This window comes from Eremothecium cymbalariae, chromosome 8, assembly GCF_000235365.1.
Source record: "Eremothecium cymbalariae DBVPG#7215 chromosome 8, complete sequence".
NCBI classification, from domain to species: domain Eukaryota; kingdom Fungi; phylum Ascomycota; class Saccharomycetes; order Saccharomycetales; family Saccharomycetaceae; genus Eremothecium; species Eremothecium cymbalariae.
In genome coordinates, this window is record NC_016456.1 from 503624 (window position 1) to 524992 (window position 21369).

The following is a 21369-nucleotide window of genomic DNA, read 5'->3' on the forward strand; positions in this document are numbered from 1 at the left end:
ACGAAAGGCACAGAATTCCTCCGTTAAAATCAAAAGAGCGGAAGTTCAAAAGGGGTCGTTTATTTTTTACAAAAATTGTAAAACAATTTTGTTTTCTCTTATTGGTTCCCTTTGTATTCCTCGAGCCTTCAAAAAAGCATTTAGAGGAAGCCGGAAAAAACGACGCATCTGCGCGATTACATCAGCTTGGAAGAATGTCTCGAGCAACGGCAGCGACACAATCATTTAGGTCAGAGGCCTGCATACTGCGTCCATGGGTGCTAAAGGCCTTCTGTGCAGCAATGCGAACCACGGTACTTGCCATGTAACATGATAAGACGGCTGTCGTGTTTGGGTCCGTTAGAAATGGGTGAAAACTATGGTGGTGGATGTTCCGTGATGCAGCAGCATACGCCAACATGGCCGCAATACACCCTGTTAGGGTATCGCCCTGGCCACCTACGCGTTTTAAAGAACCTACGGTCTCGTTACAAAGTGGTAGGGTCATTTCATTAGCATATATCAAATCTCTTTGCCCCTTTAGTATAGTCACACACTGTAAATGGGAGGCTATTAAGTCAGGGTTGGATAGTCCGAGAGCCTCGCATATGCGTCCAGCCTCCACGACATTGGGAGTAATAATAACGCTACCAGATTGGAATCTGCGGAGTAATTTGACCATACGGTCTGAATATTCAGGGTTTACAATGAGGTGCAAGGCGTCAGCGTCGAGGACCACGGGGAAACGGCCTTGGTACTTCTCGGCAATGTAGCCAAGAATGTCTAGAACAGCAGAGAGCATTGCAGGAGCACGACCCAACCCAGGGCCTACCGCCACTGTGTCGACTCTATCAATGAGTGATTTGATCTCGCTGAGGCTCACCTGACTGTCCTCCGTTATAACTGTACTATCCCCAAGGAAAGGGTGTACCATGATGTTGGGAGAATAACTCTTGATGGGCACAGCTGCGCTCCTGTCGCAAATTATATGAACCATATCGCAACCCATTAAAGCTGCAGCGTTAGCACTGAAGTAAGGAGCACCGGTGTAACTGGGACAGCCGCCGATTACGCATACCCTACCGCTTTGACCCTTGTGTAGGTTAGATGAAAGCGGAGGGATGCAGGTACAGGCAGCACGGATTAGCTCTGTGTGAGTGAGTCTACAGAGCTTGTTAACAGTCATAGTTCCTTGATAAAATAGAGACCTATTGTATTTCTAACTCTAACTAAAGTGGGGTATAGAAATATGAAATCCATTTTCTAAGGACCTTTAATATAACCAAATGTGAGGCCATTCTCTCATGTATATATGTGTGTCTCACCACTGCGGCATTGTCAATACATGCTGCTGTCCGGGACCGTACCGGACACAATTCTCGAGAAGTTTCTGCTTAGTAATCAAGTGTCTGATTTGGTTACCCGGACTTTTGAATTCCTGGTGGCGAGAAAATATGGAAAACCCCTCGAATGCTAATTAGTAAGTTCCTTTTATCATACATATTTATACATTGAATATATAGAACAGCACCAGCAAAAAGTGTCAGTGAAGAACTGCAGTATATTCAATGCTATCCATACTCGCTAGACCTAGTAAGAAACTATCTCTTGCTGTTGGAACCACAGCAGCAGCAGCCATTGCAGCAGGGTACTTTTACCAAGCCTCTGCAATTAATTCTAGTTATATTCACAATGACTCGGGAACCAAGGCAGCAGCCGCAGCTACTTTTACTGGAGACAATCAATGGCATGATTTATCAATCGCTGCAATTGAACAGTTAAGTCATGATACCAGGCGTTTTACTTTTAAATTACCCTCTGATGATCACACCACCGGGTTGATGACCGCATCTGCCTTGTTGGCAAAGTATGTGACTCCAAAGGGTTCTAATGTTATTAGACCTTATACCCCGGTAACTGATAATATGCAGAAGGGTTCTTTTGATTTGGTTATTAAACATTATGAAGGCGGTAAGTTCACTACGCACCTGTTTGGTTTGAAAGAAAATGATACTGTTTCATTTAAGGGTCCAATTCAGAAATGGCGCTGGCAACCAAATTCCTTTGATTCAGTTGTCTTGCTTGGTGCAGGTACCGGGATCACTCCTTTGTTCCAATTGATGCATCACATTGCGGAGAACAAGGCTGACCACACCAAGGTTCATTTGTTTTATGGGAACAAAACACCACAGGACATTCTATTGAAGAAGGAATTGGATGATTTGGCCTCGAGGTTCCCTGACCAAATCCACGTGACTTATTTTGTTGATAAGCCAAATTGGAGTTTCCGTGGTGAGAAGGGGTTCATTACTAAAGAGTTTCTACAGAAGCATATTCCAAAACCAGATGAAAAGACCCAGCTATTTGTTTGTGGGCCCCCTCCATTTATGAGTGCTTATTCGGGCCCCAAAGTTTCACCTACTGATCAAGGCGACCTTACCGGTATGCTTGCTGAGTTAGGATATGCTAAGGAGCAAGTTTACAAATTTTAGATTTTAAGTAGGATAATAAATATTATTGTACTCTTATGATTGATCGGTGGGCTGCGGCGGCTCTGTTGTTGTGGAGAGGAACCCAGCGCGGAAACTTTGTGTTTGTCGCGCTGGGTTAGTTATCGTCTCAGTACAAGGGTCTGGAATGCGGAAACGAGACAAATTCTCCTTTGTAAGAGCAACAGAGCTTGAAGAGGGCTGCATTAGACTGCGGCATCGATCAAAGTCAATATCTTCAAAGCGCTTATTTTGGGTAAGCAATGCAACCTTCTCATCTTGTAAAGTATTTAAGATACCAATGAATTCCGGGTCCCAGTATAGTTTATCATCGGCATAAGTTGGATGTGCAGCATCCACGTCAATGGAAAGCAGCTCCATGTGTGAGTTCCGGCCCCTTTTGCATTTATCAAGCGCCAGGAATTTTGTCTGTGCGTCACCGTCCCCGCCGTCCCCGTCCTCCTCCTCATCGCTCAAACTAATCTCAGCACTATTCTTACGTTTCCGCACGCGATGCTCCACTAGGGCCTCGTAACGAACATGCAGATGCGCACTAAGCCACCAAAGAGGCTGCAGCCGCTTCAGAAGGCACCAACTCAACGGCGAACCAAGCTGCCCACGTGACACATCCTCGCGGAAATGTGGTTTGTAACTAAGCAACTGCGAACAGTTCCCATACTTCTCAACTCCCCTGGGCCAATCGTGGCTCAGCATCATATCCAACCGGCGCCCCCCCGGCCCACGATCGAGAAGCATCAGCGGCACAACATCGCTCACACGCACATGGTACAGCGACCGCACCAACTCATCCCAACGCCCATCGACTTCCGCCCCGCCAGAAGGCCGCGATCTCATCAAATCCCACCGCTTATATATCCCACTGACCCCCCCGATGCGTAGCCCACGGAACCACACCACCCCGCTATATCCCCATATAATAGATGTTAGGCGCCACCCACCCGCCGTACGGCAAATCTATCAACTGCGCAAAATTCTCATGGTTCCCACCGATGAACACCGTCAACACAGGCGCCCTGAGCTGCCCGGAATAGTACCTGGGGAAATCGCCCAGCCGCACATACTTGCGTGGCACACTGATGCTTGCAAAGTCTGCACTGGTCCGCAACGACTGGAAGTCGCCGAGCACCACCAGCAAATCCGGGGTGTGCGCCAGGTTCTTCAGCGACCCGTAGACCCTGCTCAACTCCCCGTGGGCGCAGCCCTGCACCGCTACATGCAACGTCTCCATCGCTCTGAAAGGAACTCAACATGTGTTTGTTGTTTGTTAAGAAAATAAATAAAAAAATAAATATAAAATATATACAACCGGCAAGAGCAAAATGCCCCGTGTTTTCGGTCTGGCAGCAGGGGCCTGGCCTCTTCAGTAAGCCCTCACCGTGGGGGGCACCGGAGCACACTCGGCTTCATCAAGAGTAGTTGCAATAACATTACGGTACTTGATCTCAACGGGATCTCCAGATCCCCTCTGCCACGACAGCGTATGTTTCATCCAGTTCTCATCGTCTCGGTCCGGGTAATCCTCGTGGGCATGCGCACCACGTGACTCCTTTCTCGCCACCGCAGACGCAGCCGTCTGCGTAGCACATGTCAGCAGGTTCTGCAGCTCCAGCGTCTCCACAAGATCGCTGTTCCAGATCATAGACCGGTCCGTGGTCCCCACGTCCACAAACGTCGAGTCAACCTCCAGAATGTTGCGCAGCCCCGCCTGCAAAGACTCCTCTGTACGGAACACAGACACATCGTTCTGCATTGTCTTCTGCATGTTCAACCGGATGGTGCTGGTGGACAGCGGGCCCGTGGCCGTGCGCAGCTTGTCCAGATTGGCAATGGATTCCTGCCCCAGATCGGCGGGCACCGGCTTGTGTGGCAGCCCCGGCTGCAGCGTATCACTGATCGTGTGCGCCACAGCACGTCCAAACACAACCAGATCCAACAGCGAATTAGCGCCCAGCCGGTTTGCGCCATGCACAGAAACACACGCAGCCTCGCCACACGCCAACAGCCCCGGAATAACCTTGTCCTCGCCGGTTTCTTGGTCGACCGTTAAGCACTCGCCGTTCCAACGAGTTGGAACGCCTCCCATATTGTAGTGCACCGTAGGCAGAACAGGAATGGGCTCCTTGGTCACATCAACACCCGCAAACACGTGGGCGGTCTCGGAAATGCCCGGCAGACGCTCCTTCAACACAGACGCAGGCAAATGATGCAGCTGCAGATATATGTGGTCCTTCTGCGGCCCTACACCACGGCCCTCGCGGATCTCCATGGTCATCGCACGCGAAACAACATCGCGGCACGCCAGGTCCTTCGCGGTTGGCGCGTACCGCTCCATGAACCGCTCGCCCTCGGAGTTCACGAGGAACCCTCCCTCGCCACGTGCGCCCTCCGTGATCAGACACCCGGACCCGTACACGCCGGACGGATGGAACTGCACAAACTCCAGGTCCTGCAGCGGGAACCCGGCACGTGACACCATCCCGTTGCCGTCACCCGTGCACGTGTGCGCGGACGTGCACGAAAAATACGTCCGCCCATACCCGCCTGTGGCCAACACCGTGCGATGCGCACGGAACCGATGGATCGTCCCGTCCTCCTGGTTGTATGCGATGACTCCTACCACCTCCCCGTTGTGCGTCAGCAAATCAAGCGCAAAATACTCAATGAAAAAATGCGTACTGTGGTTCAGCGCCTGCCCGTACAACGTGTGCAGCATGGCATGCCCTGTGCGGTCTGCAACCGCGCACGTCCGGTACGCCTGCCCGCCCTTGCCGAACTCCTTGGACTGCCCGCCGAACGCCCGCTGGTAAATACGCCCTTCCTCCGTGCGCGAAAACGGCATACCGAAATGCTCCAGCTCGATGATCGAATCCGGCGCCTCACGTGTCATGTAATGGATCGCATCCTGGTCTCCTAGCCAGTCTGAGCCCTTGACGGTGTCGTACATGTGCCACTTCCAGTCGTCCTTGTGGATGTTGCCTAACGCTGCATTGATACCGCCCTGCGCCGCCACCGTGTGCGATCTCGTGGGGAACAGCTTGGAGATACACGCCGTCTTGAAGCCTGCCTCGGCCAGGCCAAACGCGGCTCTTAGCCCGGCTCCTCCTGCGCCCACCACTATGCAATCGTACTCGTGGTCCACAATGTGGTACTGGCCGTGGCGGCTGCTGGAGTCTGCCTCCGCAGCGGCCGCAGCCGCGCCGGCGCCGGGGCTTGCGGAAGCAAGTCCCCTGGGGCGCTGGCCCACCTGGCTGCCCACCTGGCTGCCCGGCTGGGCAGCCAGCCGGGGCGAGCACCGACGAAGAGCCGATGCCGATTGTCTGAGAGATAATAACATTGGTTTCTGAGTTGGTGATCTTGGTTTTTCTGTCAGGTTCTGTATGTCGTTGCTGGGAAAAATGCTTTTTTCTCTCTGGTTTTTTATTATGTGCAAAATGAAGTGAATGTACTAAACGCCAGGCCGGACGAGAGAGACGTGGGGGCAAGCCGGGAAAACGGGAATAAGGGGACGTTTTTGACCGGAACGCAGTGCTCGGTGCTTGTCAGGGTTGTGGTTGGTGCTTTTTAAATAGTTGAGCAGAGGCACCGGGCCCTACACAACCCCCCACGCGGAGCGGAGGGGGGTTGTGTAGGGCCCGCGTGACCGCGGGCCCGCAGCGGACGGGCAGCAGGACACACAGGGCGGACAGCCGAGCTCGTCTCCGGTGGCGGGCGTACACAACGATACGGCGCGCGCCCCGCGCCCTCTCCAAAACGGGTATGCTTGTCTTGTTTCTTTCTGCACAAAAAGTGTGATCATTTCAGTTTTTTCTCCCCCCCGCAGAGAAAAACCAAAAGCCTAATAATAGCTTGTCGTACTGTTTAGCATGGCTGCTGTTGTGTTCAAAGCTCTCGTGATACAACACTAAGCTAAAAGGCCATTAGCAAAATAAAAAGAAAATAGAGACACATATGTCGCGCAGGCCTTCGATGCAGTTGGGCAGTAGTGTACCCTCGTCGCGGGCGTCGGTTAACGTCGACTGGCAGAATCCTGACTCTGTTATGCTGGACATAGTCAACAGGCATCTTGCGGCGGAGTCAGGAAACTCGTTGACGCTTTTGGGTGGGGACATGACACGTGACCTATATCGGTGGACCAGCGAGCAGGCTGCTGCGCCGCCGCCGCCGGCGCAGCAGCAGCAGCAGCAGCAGCAGGGCGTGCCACCCATGCTGCTGGGGGGGAGGCCAGCGTCGCCGCTGGCCTCCGTTAGTGGCAGTTCGCGAAGACGGTCGATGAGTTTTTCCGGGTCATATGCAGGCACGTTTAGTGAGATGACTGCCAACGAGATGAGGGCGCCTAATGGGTTCCGGCGCAGCTACATGTTGATGAACAACCAGGCGAAAAAGTCAGATTTCATTACCAGGAATTTCATTGAGTTTCTCAGTCTATACGGGCATTTTGCCGGCGAGGATCTTTCTGACGACGACGACGACGACGACGGTGGGGGTGGGGGTGAGGGTGAGGGCGGGCTGGGCGGGCTGGGCGGCGGCGGGAGAAGGCTCCATAGAGACAGGGAATCAGTACTTTTATCGGATGAGGAGGAACCGCTATTGGGTACTGTGGAAGAACGCAGTAGCAGTGCTACTAGGAGCGGCGGCAGGAAGGGCAAGGCGTCGGTTTTCAAGACGGTGTTGTTGTTATTAAAAGCCTTTGTTGGGACGGGGGTACTATTTATGCCAAAGGGTTTCCAGAACGGCGGCTGGTTGTTCAGTTGTGGGTGTCTTATTTTCTTTGGAGTGGTGTCGTGTTTTTGTTTTTTACTTTTGATCGAGGCTAAAACAGAGGCGTGTGTAAATGGGTATGGGGACTTGGGGAGGGTAGCGTATGGCAAGAGCATGCAACGTGGGATCTTGGCGTCTATCGTGTTGTCGCAGATAGGGTTTTCTGCAGCGTATACGATTTTCACGGCGACCAACTTGCAGGTGTTTTTTGGGGAGGTTTTCGGTTGGTCGCATCGGCTGTCGGTCTATATCTTTTTGCAATTGGTTGTGTATTTGCCCTTGGCGTTGACTCGGAGGATCTCCAGGTTGTCGGGCACTGCGCTTGCTGCAGATGTGTTGATTTTGTTTGGTTTGGTGTACGTCTACGGCTATAGCGCGGTATATGTGTTGCGGTATGGGGTGGCATCGCAGTCTATGAAAATGTTCAATCGTCAGGATTGGACGTTGTTTGTGGGGACTGCTATCTTTACGTATGAAGGCATTGGTCTTTTGGTTCCAATTCAAGAGTCGATGAGCAGGCCGGGCAGATTTGCGTCGTGTCTTGTGTGGGTCATTGCAGCAGTGACGTCTATTTTCATCTCCTGTGGGCTGCTCTGCTATTCTGCGTTTGGATCCCGTGTGGAAACGGTCATCTTGTTGAACTTCCCCAAGGATAGTGTGCTAAGCAGCAGCGTGCAGTTTCTGTATGCCATGGCAATCATGCTTTCGACGCCTCTACAGTTGTTCCCCGCCATCCGTATATTGGAACACGGCATCATTTCCTCCTCGGTGTCCGGGAAACATGACCCAAGGGTCAAATGGGCGAAAAATTGGTTCCGGGTGCTTGTTGTGTTTGTGACCGTCTCCATCGCATGGGTTGGCGCCGACGACTTGGATAAATTCGTGTCCTTGATTGGCAGTTTTGCATGTGTCCCGCTAATCTACATATACCCACCGTTGCTCCATTACATGCTTTTCAAGGGCACTGGCCGTGTTTCCAACGCGGCCTTGTTCCTCGACCAGCTCGTGGTATGGTTCGGAGTCATCGGCATGTTCTACACATCCTCACAAACCGTGAAGCAGTGGCTCCAATAGGCCTAAAGTGATAAGATATGTATGTATATGTCTATACTCTTATTATAACTGTGTGGGGGACGGGCGGCTCCGGCGCTGTCGCCATCTCGATGACATCCGGGTAACCGATACATGGGAAAACGGCGGTTTCAATTTTTCTTTTGTTTTTTATAAAACAAAATTAACGAAATCCCAAAAAACCCATGTTTTTAAGACATTTTGCCACCCTTGAGGAAGAGGAACAGCGATACTTCCTGTTCAATATCCATATCAAGAAAAGTCCCAATGTCTCCAAAGGAAGATTGGGAGAAGTATAAGCCTCCAGTGGAAACGGAGGATGAGCAGAAGCAAGCAGATGATAAAATTAAACCTCTTACCGAGGGCGATATTCAAGTCCTCAAGACATATGGGGCTGCTCCTTACGCAGCTAAGTTAAAATCAACCGAAAAGGATCTTAAGGACATTGAACAGCGTATTAAGGAGAAGGCTGGGGTTAAAGAGAGTGATACAGGTTTAGCACCCTCTCATTTGTGGGATATTTTGGGTGATAGACAAAAATTGAGTGAAAGACATCCATTACAAGTTGCCAGGTGCACGAAAATCATCAAGTCGGAGCCTTCTAGGGACAGTGCGGGCGGAAGTAGCAGTGCGACCACTGTGGGGGACGATGATGAAGATGCCAAGTATGTCATTAATTTGAAGCAGATTGCGAAGTTTGTTGTTGGGTTGGGCGAAAGAGTTTCTCCTACGGATATTGAGGAAGGTATGAGGGTTGGTGTTGATAGATCGAAATATTTTATTGAGTTGCCGTTGCCACCGCGTATTGATCCTAGCGTGACGATGATGACTGTTGAAGAAAAGCCGGATGTGACTTACTCTGATGTTGGGGGTTGCAAGGAGCAAATTGAAAAATTGAGGGAGGTTGTTGAGTTGCCGCTTTTGTCGCCGGAGAGATTTGCCGCGTTGGGTATTGATCCTCCAAAGGGTATTTTGCTTTATGGCCCACCAGGTACCGGTAAGACGTTGTGTGCCCGTGCTGTGGCGAACAGAACAGATGCGACATTCATTAGGGTGATAGGGTCCGAATTGGTTCAGAAGTACGTTGGTGAGGGTGCGCGTATGGTTAGGGAATTATTTGAGATGGCAAGGACCAAGAAAGCATGTATAATCTTTTTTGATGAAGTGGACGCCATTGGTGGGGCGCGTTTCGATGATGGTGCTGGTGGCGACAATGAGGTTCAAAGAACAATGTTGGAGTTGATCACCCAATTAGATGGGTTCGACCCCCGCGGTAATATCAAGGTGATGTTTGCTACCAATAGACCAAATACACTAGATCCTGCATTGCTAAGGCCAGGAAGAATAGATCGTAAAGTTGAATTCTCCTTACCAGACTTGGAAGGCCGCGCTAACATATTCCGTATCCACACCAAATCCATGAGTGTAGAACGTGGCATTAGATGGGAATTGATTTCGAGATTATGCCCCAACTCCACAGGAGCAGAGTTGAGATCTGTATGTACAGAAGCCGGCATGTTTGCAATCAGATCTAGAAGGAAAGTGGCTACAGAGAAGGATTTTTTGAAAGCTGTAGATAAAGTCATCAATGGATACAAGAAATTTAGCTCTACCTCTCGTTATATGCAATATAATTGAAGTCAAAATCTTAAGAATAAAAAAATAAATATAAAAAAAACAGACCTAAGAGACAAACAACATAATAATGGATAAAGGAGAGAGGAGCGCATATCTGAAAAGTAAACGTTGTATAAATTTCTATACGCAGTAATAGCTTCTGTTGATATCACGTTAAATGTAGTGTATAAACCAGAAAAGATGAAGAAGATAAATATTATTAAAGCTAAGTCTGTTATTTTTTTGTTTTTGGGTTTGGGTTATATTGCATACAGTTTTATTCCCACCAGCTTACCAGCCCCATACCATCTGTCTGACAACTTCCCAAAAGTGCATAAGTTGGCGGTACTTGGAGCTTTCGCTGCTCCGCAGCAATCAACTCTTCCTTTTCCCTCAATTGTTCCTCGATCTCTCTTTCCTTTGGAGATTTGGGTTTGACATCAACAAAAACCTCTTGTTCTATCCTAAACCTAATTTTCTCATTTATATCAAAATATAGCTTTGTATCAGAATCCATAGGCCATACCCACGCATTATCATCTACAGAGAAGTAGCATCCTTCAAAAAGCATGTTTTCGGGAATAAATATGTCATCGAAAAGACCTAGCAACGAAACTTTAATCCCTTCCACAGTACATTGTGATATCCACCCGGTCACAATCTCTCCAACAAGAGGCTTAAATACCAGTGCGCGAAATGTAACATTGATGTACGAAGCACCATCGCCTGGTTTTAACTGGCCTTCGTCTGCAGCTAACAGATCATATACTGTTATACAAAGCCCAACATGTGGAATCACTTTATTTGCATATTTATTGTTCAATTGATGGTTGATCGCTGACGCTGTGTCTCTATGAAACTGATCTGGCGGGATTCTAACCAAGTCACTTATTTTCGTTAGAATGAACATTCAAATAACTAATTGTAACGAGAAATGATATCAGATCGCAGCTGATCGTGCGTTCCCTGCCTCATACTTTTAGTATTCAAGGTTCATTTTTAGGATTGGGAATAATTTGATGAAAATTTTATGTCAGAGATGACCTTCAGGAATAGGGTATACTGGGAGAAAAACTGGAAGGGATTGAAAGTTAGAGAAATAAACATCCATAAGAATTTGAAAACTTATTTTTGCGAATTCATTGACGTTTATATGAATTCCAAAACTATACTGGGTTCGAATGATACATTGGATCGACGCAAATAATATTTGTTCTGTATTTGATCACGTGATAAAGATCACCGTTGAAATTTCTTCCGAGAAATTGGAAAATTTTCCAGCCAGGATAGGCATAAAAAATGAAAAGGAATTAAATTCTTTTCAAAAACGGTTTTTTGCAAAAAAGATGAGATGAGATGAGCTGGAGTTTTCTTTTCGTCCCAGTTGTTGGTTCTGATTTGATATATTGAAATCTGTATATTTGCTTTGGTTATACTGCAGGAAGGAATAATGTCGAGATTTAATAAGAAGACGGCGCAGAAGTTTGTCGTGGTCCACAGACCTCACGATGACCCAAACTTTTATGATAATGATGCATCTGAACACATCCTGGTGCCTGTTGAAATGCCCAATAGGGGGGGAAATAACGCTTTGCCAAAGTCATCATCGAGTGTCAGGTTTGTTAGGAAGTCTAATGAGTTTAATGAACATATTGGTGAAGCCTCTTTATATGGTATTAAATTTGATGATACAAGTTATGACTACACTAAGCATTTAAAGCCAATTGGCTTAGACCCGGAAAACTCAATATATATATCGTCCAAGAGTAAAGTGGATAAGGTAAAGGTCAATAAGCAAAATATTGAAGAATTATTTGTGGAACCTGAATATCAAGATGGCAAAAGGAAGGAGGCAGAAGCTGTGTTCTTCAGAGGGATGGCCAAGCCAGAGTATCTGGAAAAGATGCAGGACATACCAGATGAGCTACGCGGCTTTCAACCAGATATGAACCCTGCTCTAAGAGAGGTTCTCGAAGCATTGGAAGATGATGCGTATGTTGTTAATAGCGACGTTATTGTGGGGGACGGTAGGAAGCTGCCAAAAGATGGTGCTGTTGGCGATGATGATGCCAACAACAAGAAAAGTGGCAGCGTTGAAGCAGGCCAAGAAGAAGAGGACGAGGATTTGTTTGCAGAATTGCTGGGGAGTGGCGAAGTGAAAGATAAGGAGCGATTTCAGGACGATTTTGACGAATGGGATATCGATAATTTTGAAGGATATGAAGAGCAGTGTTTCCAGGATGAAATTGCACAATTTGACAACATCGAGAACCTCAGAGACTTACAAGCTATTGACATTGGTGCTGATGTTAGGCGATTCAAAAAAGTTCAATCCAAACAACAGAATGCCAATGAATGGGACTCAGATGACAACTTCTCCGAAGCTCCTGACGAAGCAGAAGAGGAAAATGATGACATATTGGGAGACATGCCTGTTATAAATAAAACTAAAATATCAGGATCTAAAAAACGTAAAGATCGTCGGAAAAAGGGAGCTATGTCTGACGTTTCTGGATACTCCATGAGCTCCAGCGCCATTGCAAGAACAGAAGTCATGACCATCTTAGATGACAAATATGATCAGATAATTAGTGGCTATGAAAACTATGAAGAAGAGCAAGAGAATAACGACGAAAACTACGTTCCATTCGACATGGCTCGTGAGCGTGCAGACTTCGAAGAACTTCTAGATGACTTCTTAGACAATTATGAACTGGAGAAGGGTGGCAGGAAATTGGCAAAGAAAGATAAAGAGATTGATAATTTGAAAATAGCTGCTGATGAAGTAAGTAAAGGAAAACTTTCGATGAGAAGGAAAAAAGAACGCAGCAAAAATGGAGTCGATGGTGTCACCAATTGCCTACAGAGCTTACGGTTTTAAAGAGGATTGAAGTACATCTGTATTTGTAGTCAGCCTGCTCTTAAATCGACCCAACCCCCCCTCAGTCTAACTGTTTCACGTGATTACTGAGCTTGATCACATAACACAACGCCCCGCTGTTTCAGAGTGCAAGCCACCGCTTTGGTGAGAAATTATACATAAATATATTATTATATAAAGGGGCTGGTGTCCAGAAACTTCAAGTTTGTTGTAAACAAAAGGGGAATTCTACCTTTTGAATAGCGAACGTTATCTGTAAGTATTAATATAGTGGTTAGCATCAAGTCTTATACTTCAAGACTTTCAAATTCAGGTTTTATTAAAGTATTAGAGAAAGCAAGTCGATTTTAGTTACCGCTAAGAACATGTCAGACGAATTAGCAACTTTAAAGAAGCAAGTGGAAGAATTACAGAGTCTAGTGAAAAGGCAAAGTTTGCTGATTTCAAAGACAGGCCAGTCTGTTCTGGAAATGCAAGTTAGTAAGCAGAAGAAAGATATTGCAGATTTTGATGATAATTACTTGCCTGCGGGTAGCAATAACAATAACGCTGGGACTCTAGATACAACGGGGTTTGCTACGAATGAGGACTTGGTTCAGTTGGTTGGGGAATTGCAGGGGCAGTTAGATTCGATGGAGGAAAGGTCTGTGAGGAGAGTTACAAACTCTACCAAAACTGAATCTAAGGACTTTTTGACACCTTTACCCAATGCTGATGGTGAAATTCCGGACCCTAAGAATGGGTTATTCCCCCTTACCCTAGGACACTTTGAGAAGTTGGAGGATATCAAGTTGTATAAGTTAGCTAAGTTTTATGAGTTGCTCGCACCTTCTATAAAAGAGCAGGAGAAGTTTGAAGAATTTTTAGAGGGCAAGGTTGGCGACTTTCATATCAGTGAAACACCAGATGACGATATTGAGAAGGAACTCAAGTCGCTAAGTAAGGAAGAGCTAGATGATATCTTCAATGATGTTGCTAGATATCTTGGTATTAGGGTCAGAAGAGGTACAGATATTTGCTAAGGGTTACATGGGGGGGAGGTGTCGTAATACGTTCTGAACTACATTTTTTGTAAGAGATGAATAAAATCCATTTATTCAATGTTACTCAAATATATTCAATTTTTATTTTACTTTATATTTTTGTGTCCAACATACGTTTTCAACCTCCCAAGTGTTGGATCTCTGCTACTTGGTTACCTTGTGAGATTGTTCCCATTCAACTTATCAAGTATATTTTTATGTAATTATTATGTGTCAAATAATCTACAGTTGTCTACGTTTTAAAATAGTAACAATTTGAGTGTTGTTTATATACAGGAGTAGCTTAGATCTATCTTCTTTGAGTGCCAAAGTTCTTCTTCTTGAACTTTTTGTCCTCTTGGTATCTATCAGAACCATTTGGAGCACCACGTTTTTTATAATCGGCGGTAGAGGAGGTGGTCGATTTGGGTTGCAAAGGTTTAGAATCAGGGAACAATTCAGAGTCTTGCTCCCTAACCTTCTTTTTCCAGTCAAACCTTTTTCTAACATACAGTTCTAAATTCCAGTTCTTCCATACCTGTCTTCCATAAACGTTATTCTTAACCTTCGTTGCCTCAACTGTCAGAGCTTCAGCAATACGTTCCTTGTACAATGCTAACTTTGCGGTGAATTCCCACAATTTATCCATAAGGTGTGAGCCATATGCGTTACAGGATAAATTGACAACGTCCTTGCACAACACATTTAATAAAAGCTTTCTCTTTATTATATCCACCCTCTTAACTTGTAAGACATGCTGTACAACGTATGAAAATACGCCATGATAGCACATCATTAGACAGCGTTCTTCTGGTAGGTCTAATAGTGAGTCAATGGTTATTCCCAAAAATTGATCATCATAATCTATTAACTTTTCCAAAAATAATGCTCTTCTTCTTTCTTCTGCGGTGGGCCAGTCATCTCTGGTATTTCCTAAGGTAGAAGAACTCAATAAAAGACAGCTTTCTAAAATGTTTTTGGTTTCAGAGGCCTCTGGATAGAATTTTTGCTTGAGTTTCTCCACAATCTCTTCCCGCTTAAAGTTGCCTTGGCGAATAGAAGCGTCTATGATCTCAATCCCAAAATCTACATTAGAGTTTAACAAAATATCTAATTCAGGTGTTAAATCGTTTAGTATCCTTCTCACTTCGTTCTGATGCAGATTCTTCAACAATGCTTGAACCACGAATGCGGCGGTAGAGTCTCTCTTTGCCAATTTCACGATACGGTCCTGCATATACAGTCGATACAGTCTTTCTGCATACTTGACTTTTGTAAATCCAACGATATTCTGCAGAAAATGTGAGCCAACAGAATCAGAAAGCAAGTATTCGATAAATGCTTCCTCCTTTGCGTCTTTTTCTGTGGAGTCACTGAATATTAGACTCCAGAAGGAACGATCCCTATCAAAGATACCCTCGACTTGGAGAATAAGCTGGATCACTGGAGAAGCGACCTTGTCCACACAATACTCTCTCATTTTAGTAATATGGCTAGGACTTATTTTAGAAAGGTTCTTTGAACCTTGTTCAACTCCACCAGAAAAATCTTTATATAGAGATGATAAAATATCCTTTAATTCGGTCTTGAAAGAATCTGGAGTCCTGTACACTTTATTGAAATCATCATTGTCTTTCAAATCAATCATTTTCCGTGCAATTTTCGACTTTTTAGACCTGAGAGTAGAGTTGGTTTTGGTACTACTTGGTAAAGTCTTGGAGGACAGGATTAAAATCAATAATCTTAATACATGGGATGCATATTGATGATTAACCATCATTTTGAAATGAGGTTTGAACTCGTTCAACATAAACAAAAACAAGTTCTCCATAGATGCATATATACCATCCTCTTGTTCAGGTATAGCATCCTCAAAGGTAGGAGTCAGTAATTCCTTTTCCACTAACGCAGCACTTCGCACCAGTAGCGTTTCCAAGACATGAGAAGCGTACTTGTGACAGGAAACATTTATAAAAAACCCATTGAACGTCCGAAAAATGGATTTAAGCTGCTTTTCATCACTCTCTAGTATTATACGTTCCATCAACTTTGAACAAATTTGAGAAGTTGCTAATTTTAGTTCTTTCCCCTTGCTTTCTTCAATAACACTATTCACAAATTGATACTTTTCGTCTGCTGTTTCAAATGTATCAATTTTCAAAGTACTTTCCGCTTTCTTGAAATATTCAAGCTCATCTGTTTGCAACGTACCGAAAAAAGTATTTGGTTGACATATACTATTATCATTTACGTCAGAAAGTTTAATAGATACCGGGTATTCACCATCACCATCATGCTCATCTCCATGCTTGAAAGGTTCAAATTGGTCTTTTTGTTGCTTTTTAAGTAAGTTTCTTCCTCTTTGTTTAGCCATCAATAATATTAAACCAAATATATATAACCTCGAATCCTAAATATGTGAATCAAAGCAGTCATTTACCTTATCTCATCACACATCGCAGCTCAACAAGAATCCTAATTTTCAAATTTTCAAATATAAAATTAAAAAAGTCCGTTTCTTTTTTTCATTTTTGAAGTTTCGAACCTTCAAATATCATGTTATACGTAAATAACCATGTCATGTAAACCAAGAGTGTATGTTTGATCGAATTGTTCACGAGTGTTACACGAAGTTGACGGCAGAGTGTGATGTAATTATATCTATATACGTTGCTGTTTTATTGTGATATATTCTAGTCTACATGCAGTGTGCTTTTTTTCTGGCTTTTTTTCCTTTTTCCTTGATTAGTTTTAACTTGGAAGATGGATTTCTAATCGTCCTGATCCCAGTTACCTGGCTTTGGACCCTTTGGCGGTGCTGGACCACCAGCTCTCTTAGCCATAATGATTTGGTCGACAGAAAGTACTGTAGTTGCTGCTTCAGTAGCGACGTTGATGGCAAATTTCTTAGCCGCTAGAAGATCGTAGACACCTTCTTTTCTTATATCTATAACGCCTTCGCTTGAGACACCTTCGATGTCAATACCTTGATATAGCTTCTCTCTTGATGGCCCAGCAGTGTCGCCTTCGTCAATAGCATGGGCAGCATATAGGTTTGGTAGTACTTCGTTTGCGTTCAAACCAGCAGTCTCCGCCAAAGTTCTAGGCACGACCTCGAAAGCAGCTGCAAATTGTTTGATTGCCAGCTGGAGTAGGCCTGGCGTACGTTCACCATATTTGGTAATTCTCGACACTAGGTCAATCTCCGTGGCACCAGCACCGGGCAACAATTTACCACCTTCAAACTTCATCAAACCCTTAATAGCAGCGACACCACCATCAATAGCTCTTTCGATATTGTCTAGGTTATTTTGGGTAGCTCCTCTTAAAATGATGGTAGCGGTTCTTGAGGTTTCCTCTTGTTCTTGTTTAAAGACAGTGACTCTGTTACCACCAATCTCCATTGTTTTAACCGTTTCTACAATACCGATTTCTTCTGGAGTTGGAGCACCAAGTCTTGGCATGGGTGTGGCTCCACAGACACGACAAATTCTTCTTAATTCAAATTTAGATGAAACCTTAAGAACCAGAATGCCATATCTATCCAAGTAGTGTAAAGCTAACTCGCCAACGCCGCTACCTGCAATAACACATTTAACCCCGGTATCTGCAATCTCCGTGATCATCGCATCCAACTGTTTTTCTTCGCCTTTAGTAAAGTCTAGCATTTCCTGTGCATTGTGTAATAGAACTGTACCCTTAGTTTCCGTATTGGCAATGTCGACAGGACAGGTAAATACGGCAACCTTGTGTTTCCCAGCACCTTGAGGAAGTGACCTCAAATGACCAACTGGCTCATGGTTGAATACCATACCCTTGACAACAAAAGAGTTAGATAGAGAATTACCCATGATCTTCACAACCCTAATGGAGTCAACATTGAAAAAATCAGACTTGGAAGGCAAAACATATGATACAGCCTCTGCAACCAGATCACCTAACAGATCCTCAAACCCATGCTGTTTGGAAGATATAACAGGCTTAATCGCCTTGACCAATTCATTCTTGTCGTGCTTGTCGATGACCTCGTTAACAACCATCTTATCCAATTCCTCCAAGGTAAAGTTCTTGGCCACATTATAACCCTGAATAATCTCCACTGGCGACAGGCCTAAAGCAATTAACTTCTCACTAACATTCAAAAGCTCACCAGCAAGTACCATCACAAAATTAGTCCCATCACCAACATCTATCTTCTGCTGTTCAGAAGCCATCACTAAAACTTTAACGGCCGGATGCACAATTTCCAACTCCCTAAGCATCGTGGCAGCATCATTGGTAATAATATACTTCCCTATGTGGTTCACTATTATTTTATTTCTACCACATGGCCCCATAGAAGTCAAACACATCTGATGGATCTCACGAATCGCAGCAATAGATTTTTGGATTTGCCCATCTGCATTGGAATAACTATTATACCCCTGTTTGAACAACCCAGCATTCGGATTCTGAGGTAATTTCAAAGACATCTTACTTCAGCTATACAAGATCTCTAGGATAACACAATTGAGGATATTGATTGGCCTTTACTATCCAATTTATCCTTTCCTTTATATTTTTAAATTGGCGTGATGAATACTGGATACATTTTGCCACCAATAAATAAATAAATCTTGCAAAAACTTTTCTAGTACAACTTTTTAAAGATCATCAATAACGGACTACACAGAGAGAGAGAAACACAACGCCACTGCGTGTTTAATATCCTTGAAGACGTCCGCTGTGCAGCTTATGGCACCTTCTTAAACTAAACCGTTTGGTTATTGGCTTCCATCCAACGTATTTATAATCATGTGACTAATATTTATAGATGTGACTTGTGTTCTGGTTGATACATATTAACAAAACATGCTGCAGTAGCTCAGTCGGAAGAGCGTCAGTCTCATAATCTGAAGGTCGAGAGTTCGAACCTCCCCTGGAGCATATTTTTTATTTGATAATAACAAACTTCGGATCGATTTCCCTATATAAATATAAATTTAATTAATATATATATTTTATATGTTTATTTCCGCTTTGAATATCGAAGTTCAAGGGAAAGTGAAAGTTTCAACGGGAGCGTATTAGTTGGTTTTCTAATAGTGTAGTTGATATTGAAGGGGGGCCCTTGATGAACTATGATAGATATGATTATGATCCCACAGAGGATATTGTTAATATTCTTTCTGGAACAGATTCTCTTGACCAGCTTGGGGAGCTAATAGCTGTGACGAATAAATATAAATTGCAGTTAGAGGCAGAAATACGTGAGGAGGTTGATGGGGAGATACCTGGAAGTGATCATGAGAATATTGAAGATCTTGTAGATCTAACAAAAGATATACAAGAGGTACAATTGTTGTCCAGGACTACTGAGTGTACTATTTCTAATTTGACTAAAGATATTTCATACTTGGATAATGCCAAGAGGAATTTAACGCAGTCTATGACATGGTTTCAGAATTTGAAGGCTCTCGGTGATATGTACGCTCAGTGTGTGAAACATATTGAGACGAATAATTTTAAAGAGATGGGTACGCCATATTATATGATGGTATCCCTTAGTATTTCGTTTCAAGAATATCGGTCGGTTGATGAGATTAACAAGCTGTTAAGTCAGGTGGCTAAGTTAGAGGAGGAAACGGTGAGCCGGATTAAGCTTTTATATCGGAAGTTGTTTGAGAACAAGGGAGCGTTGGAGGTAGATGAGTCAGAGTTTAGAGATGGAGCTTGTACACTTTTGGAGGTGAATGGAACGGCAAAGTTTGATGTTATTGATTGGTGTTTGGATAGAATCCTGTATGAAATAAGGGAGATATTCCACGTTGATGATGAAGCAGGTTCGCTGGAGAATATATCTCGTAGGTATTTGTTTTTCAAAAAACTATTGAACAATTTCCAGGTTAATTTTGCGACATACTTCTCTCCTGACTGGGATATGCCCTTGAGGCTTGTTTCAACGTTTATTATTTTTACGAAGCACGATGTTGAGATTTTGCTTTCAAGGGAAATGAAGAAGGAACCATCTTTGGAGTTATTTGTTGAAGCATTGCAAAGCACTATTGATTTTGAAAAATACATAAACGTTAAGTTTTCAAATAAACTGAACAGCATATCGACGGAGAAGATTTCTTCATGCTTTGGGCCGTTTTTATCCCTATGGATTACACATCATGATCGTGTGATGAATTCAAAATTGTTGACATATATGAGTGAACAGAAGCTTCCCAACACGTCGGATTCCCATGTAGTGCCTTCTAGTGCAGATTTATTTCGCACCTATCGTTCGATCCTAACCCAGACTTTAGAATTAATTGATGGGGATGGTAGGATGACCGTGCTCGCTGATTTAGCAAAATTCTTTTCTAAATGGCTTATTGAATACTCTAACAAGATTTTACAACCTTTGTTACTTCCTGAGAATGCAAAAATTGAAGATAAACGGGAAGTTATATTATACACCATATTAATGATCAACACTGCAGATTACTGTTCTATAACCTCGGGACAGTTGGAAGAAAAATTGCAAGAATATGCAAAATCTTCGGACGCTATCTCTAAGAACTTTGAGAAATCTAAGGCTAACTTTGGAACGCTCATATCACGAGGTATACAATTTCTCATTGTGCATATCGTGTCTCCTGAATTGAGGTTCGCTTGGAGAGAGTTTTCAAATTATGATTGGCGTCATTCTATGGTAGAAGATTACAGTAGATATATCGTCACTTTGAAGCACATATTGTCAGCTGAAGAGAACCAGGAGAGGACATTGTTACAATATATGCTTTCTCAATTCAACAGGGATGTATATGTGTGGAATTTGTCAGACAAAATTGTTGACCAAGTGACAGTTGAATATTTACGTTGCATTGTGGATTTATTAAAATCTCAGGAACCGTTTGGCGATATTAATACCAAGAGACACCTTTCAGCCAAACAAGTCGTTCATATTGCCGAACAATTGTTATTAGATGTACAACTACTCAAGGAAGCTTTGAAGAAACTTCCAGATTCACTGCCGAATGTGAGTTCGGGACAAAATAATAGGGTATTTAGACATGTTGATGCTAATATTCAACAATTAACAGATTTTATAAACGTGTTGGCCATCCAAGCTGATTCTCCTGCAGTATATCAAGAGTGTTATGACAGCATCATTAAAACTAGAAATCATGTGGTTTGGGCCTTAATTCTAATGTTGAAAGGTACGCCGTGGGACTTGGCAATGTGGAAGTCATATTGGATAGAATTTAAAAAAGAGGAACCTCAGGCAACTGAAAAAGACAGAGACACTGGGTTTTTCATATTTGGTCGCGACGAGGGCATAATACGATCCTTTGTTTTAGGCCTGTTAAGAATTCCAGACCCTACTTGGAAAACATTCATATCGGATCAGTTGAGAATTGTTATTTCGAGACCAGCTAGTAGAACACCGACACCGCCTCCAACAACAAATTCTGCGCCTGCTATCAATAAGACTATAAATGAAAATTTCAAGAGCTTAGTCTCGAGCTCTAGGTTTTTCCATAGAGGTGGCTAACAGATCTTA

General features: G+C 44.1%; 11 protein-coding genes, 1 non-coding gene and 1 further gene across 12 annotated transcripts; 7 read left to right on the plus strand and 6 right to left on the minus strand.

Moving 5' to 3' along the window:
- Positions 1-181: 181 nt before the first annotated feature.
- Positions 182-1165, minus strand: NNR2 (NADHX dehydratase; the record flags this gene model as incomplete). Its single annotated transcript, XM_003648298.1, has 1 exon — positions 182-1165. The coding sequence occupies one exon, from the start codon at positions 1163-1165 to the stop codon at positions 182-184; it is 984 nt and encodes a 327-aa protein (XP_003648346.1).
- Positions 1166-1547: 382 nt separating this feature from the next.
- MCR1 (cytochrome-b5 reductase) lies at positions 1548-2471 on the plus strand (the record flags this gene model as incomplete). Its single annotated transcript, XM_003648299.1, has 1 exon — positions 1548-2471. The coding sequence occupies one exon, from the start codon at positions 1548-1550 to the stop codon at positions 2469-2471; it is 924 nt and encodes a 307-aa protein (XP_003648347.1).
- A 33-nt stretch (positions 2472-2504) lies between these two features.
- On the minus strand, positions 2505-3717 carry Ecym_8247 (the record flags this gene model as incomplete).
- A 132-nt stretch (positions 3718-3849) lies between these two features.
- On the minus strand, positions 3850-5823 carry SDH1 (succinate dehydrogenase flavoprotein subunit SDH1; the record flags this gene model as incomplete). The annotated part of the gene is made up of 1 exon (XM_003648300.1): positions 3850-5823. One exon carries the CDS (start codon positions 5821-5823, stop codon positions 3850-3852), a length of 1974 nt encoding a protein of 657 aa, XP_003648348.1.
- Positions 5824-6437: 614 nt separating this feature from the next.
- AVT3 (Avt3p) lies at positions 6438-8321 on the plus strand (the record flags this gene model as incomplete). The annotated part of the gene is made up of 1 exon (XM_003648301.1): positions 6438-8321. One exon carries the CDS (start codon positions 6438-6440, stop codon positions 8319-8321), a length of 1884 nt encoding a protein of 627 aa, XP_003648349.1.
- A 264-nt stretch (positions 8322-8585) lies between these two features.
- On the plus strand, positions 8586-9956 carry RPT1 (proteasome regulatory particle base subunit RPT1; the record flags this gene model as incomplete). Its single annotated transcript, XM_003648302.1, has 1 exon — positions 8586-9956. One exon carries the CDS (start codon positions 8586-8588, stop codon positions 9954-9956), a length of 1371 nt encoding a protein of 456 aa, XP_003648350.1.
- Positions 9957-10212: 256 nt separating this feature from the next.
- On the minus strand, positions 10213-10845 carry RPC25 (DNA-directed RNA polymerase III subunit RPC25; the record flags this gene model as incomplete). The annotated part of the gene is made up of 1 exon (XM_003648303.1): positions 10213-10845. One exon carries the CDS (start codon positions 10843-10845, stop codon positions 10213-10215), a length of 633 nt encoding a protein of 210 aa, XP_003648351.1.
- A 540-nt stretch (positions 10846-11385) lies between these two features.
- LTV1 (ribosome biogenesis protein LTV1) lies at positions 11386-12816 on the plus strand (the record flags this gene model as incomplete). The annotated part of the gene is made up of 1 exon (XM_003648304.1): positions 11386-12816. One exon carries the CDS (start codon positions 11386-11388, stop codon positions 12814-12816), a length of 1431 nt encoding a protein of 476 aa, XP_003648352.1.
- A 365-nt stretch (positions 12817-13181) lies between these two features.
- MRP8 (Mrp8p) lies at positions 13182-13838 on the plus strand (the record flags this gene model as incomplete). The annotated part of the gene is made up of 1 exon (XM_003648305.1): positions 13182-13838. One exon carries the CDS (start codon positions 13182-13184, stop codon positions 13836-13838), a length of 657 nt encoding a protein of 218 aa, XP_003648353.1.
- Positions 13839-14148: 310 nt separating this feature from the next.
- Positions 14149-16212, minus strand: NOP9 (RNA-binding RNA processing protein NOP9; the record flags this gene model as incomplete). Its single annotated transcript, XM_003648306.1, has 1 exon — positions 14149-16212. The coding sequence occupies one exon, from the start codon at positions 16210-16212 to the stop codon at positions 14149-14151; it is 2064 nt and encodes a 687-aa protein (XP_003648354.1).
- A 397-nt stretch (positions 16213-16609) lies between these two features.
- Positions 16610-18310, minus strand: CCT8 (chaperonin-containing T-complex subunit CCT8; the record flags this gene model as incomplete). The annotated part of the gene is made up of 1 exon (XM_003648307.1): positions 16610-18310. The coding sequence occupies one exon, from the start codon at positions 18308-18310 to the stop codon at positions 16610-16612; it is 1701 nt and encodes a 566-aa protein (XP_003648355.1).
- Positions 18311-18691: 381 nt separating this feature from the next.
- On the plus strand, positions 18692-18764 carry Ecym_8256. Its single transcript has one exon. It is a non-coding gene; the product is annotated as a tRNA-Met (tRNA).
- Positions 18765-18951: 187 nt separating this feature from the next.
- VPS53 (Vps53p) lies at positions 18952-21360 on the plus strand (the record flags this gene model as incomplete). The annotated part of the gene is made up of 1 exon (XM_003648308.1): positions 18952-21360. The coding sequence occupies one exon, from the start codon at positions 18952-18954 to the stop codon at positions 21358-21360; it is 2409 nt and encodes an 802-aa protein (XP_003648356.1).
- Between the last annotated feature and the right edge of the window lie 9 nt (positions 21361-21369).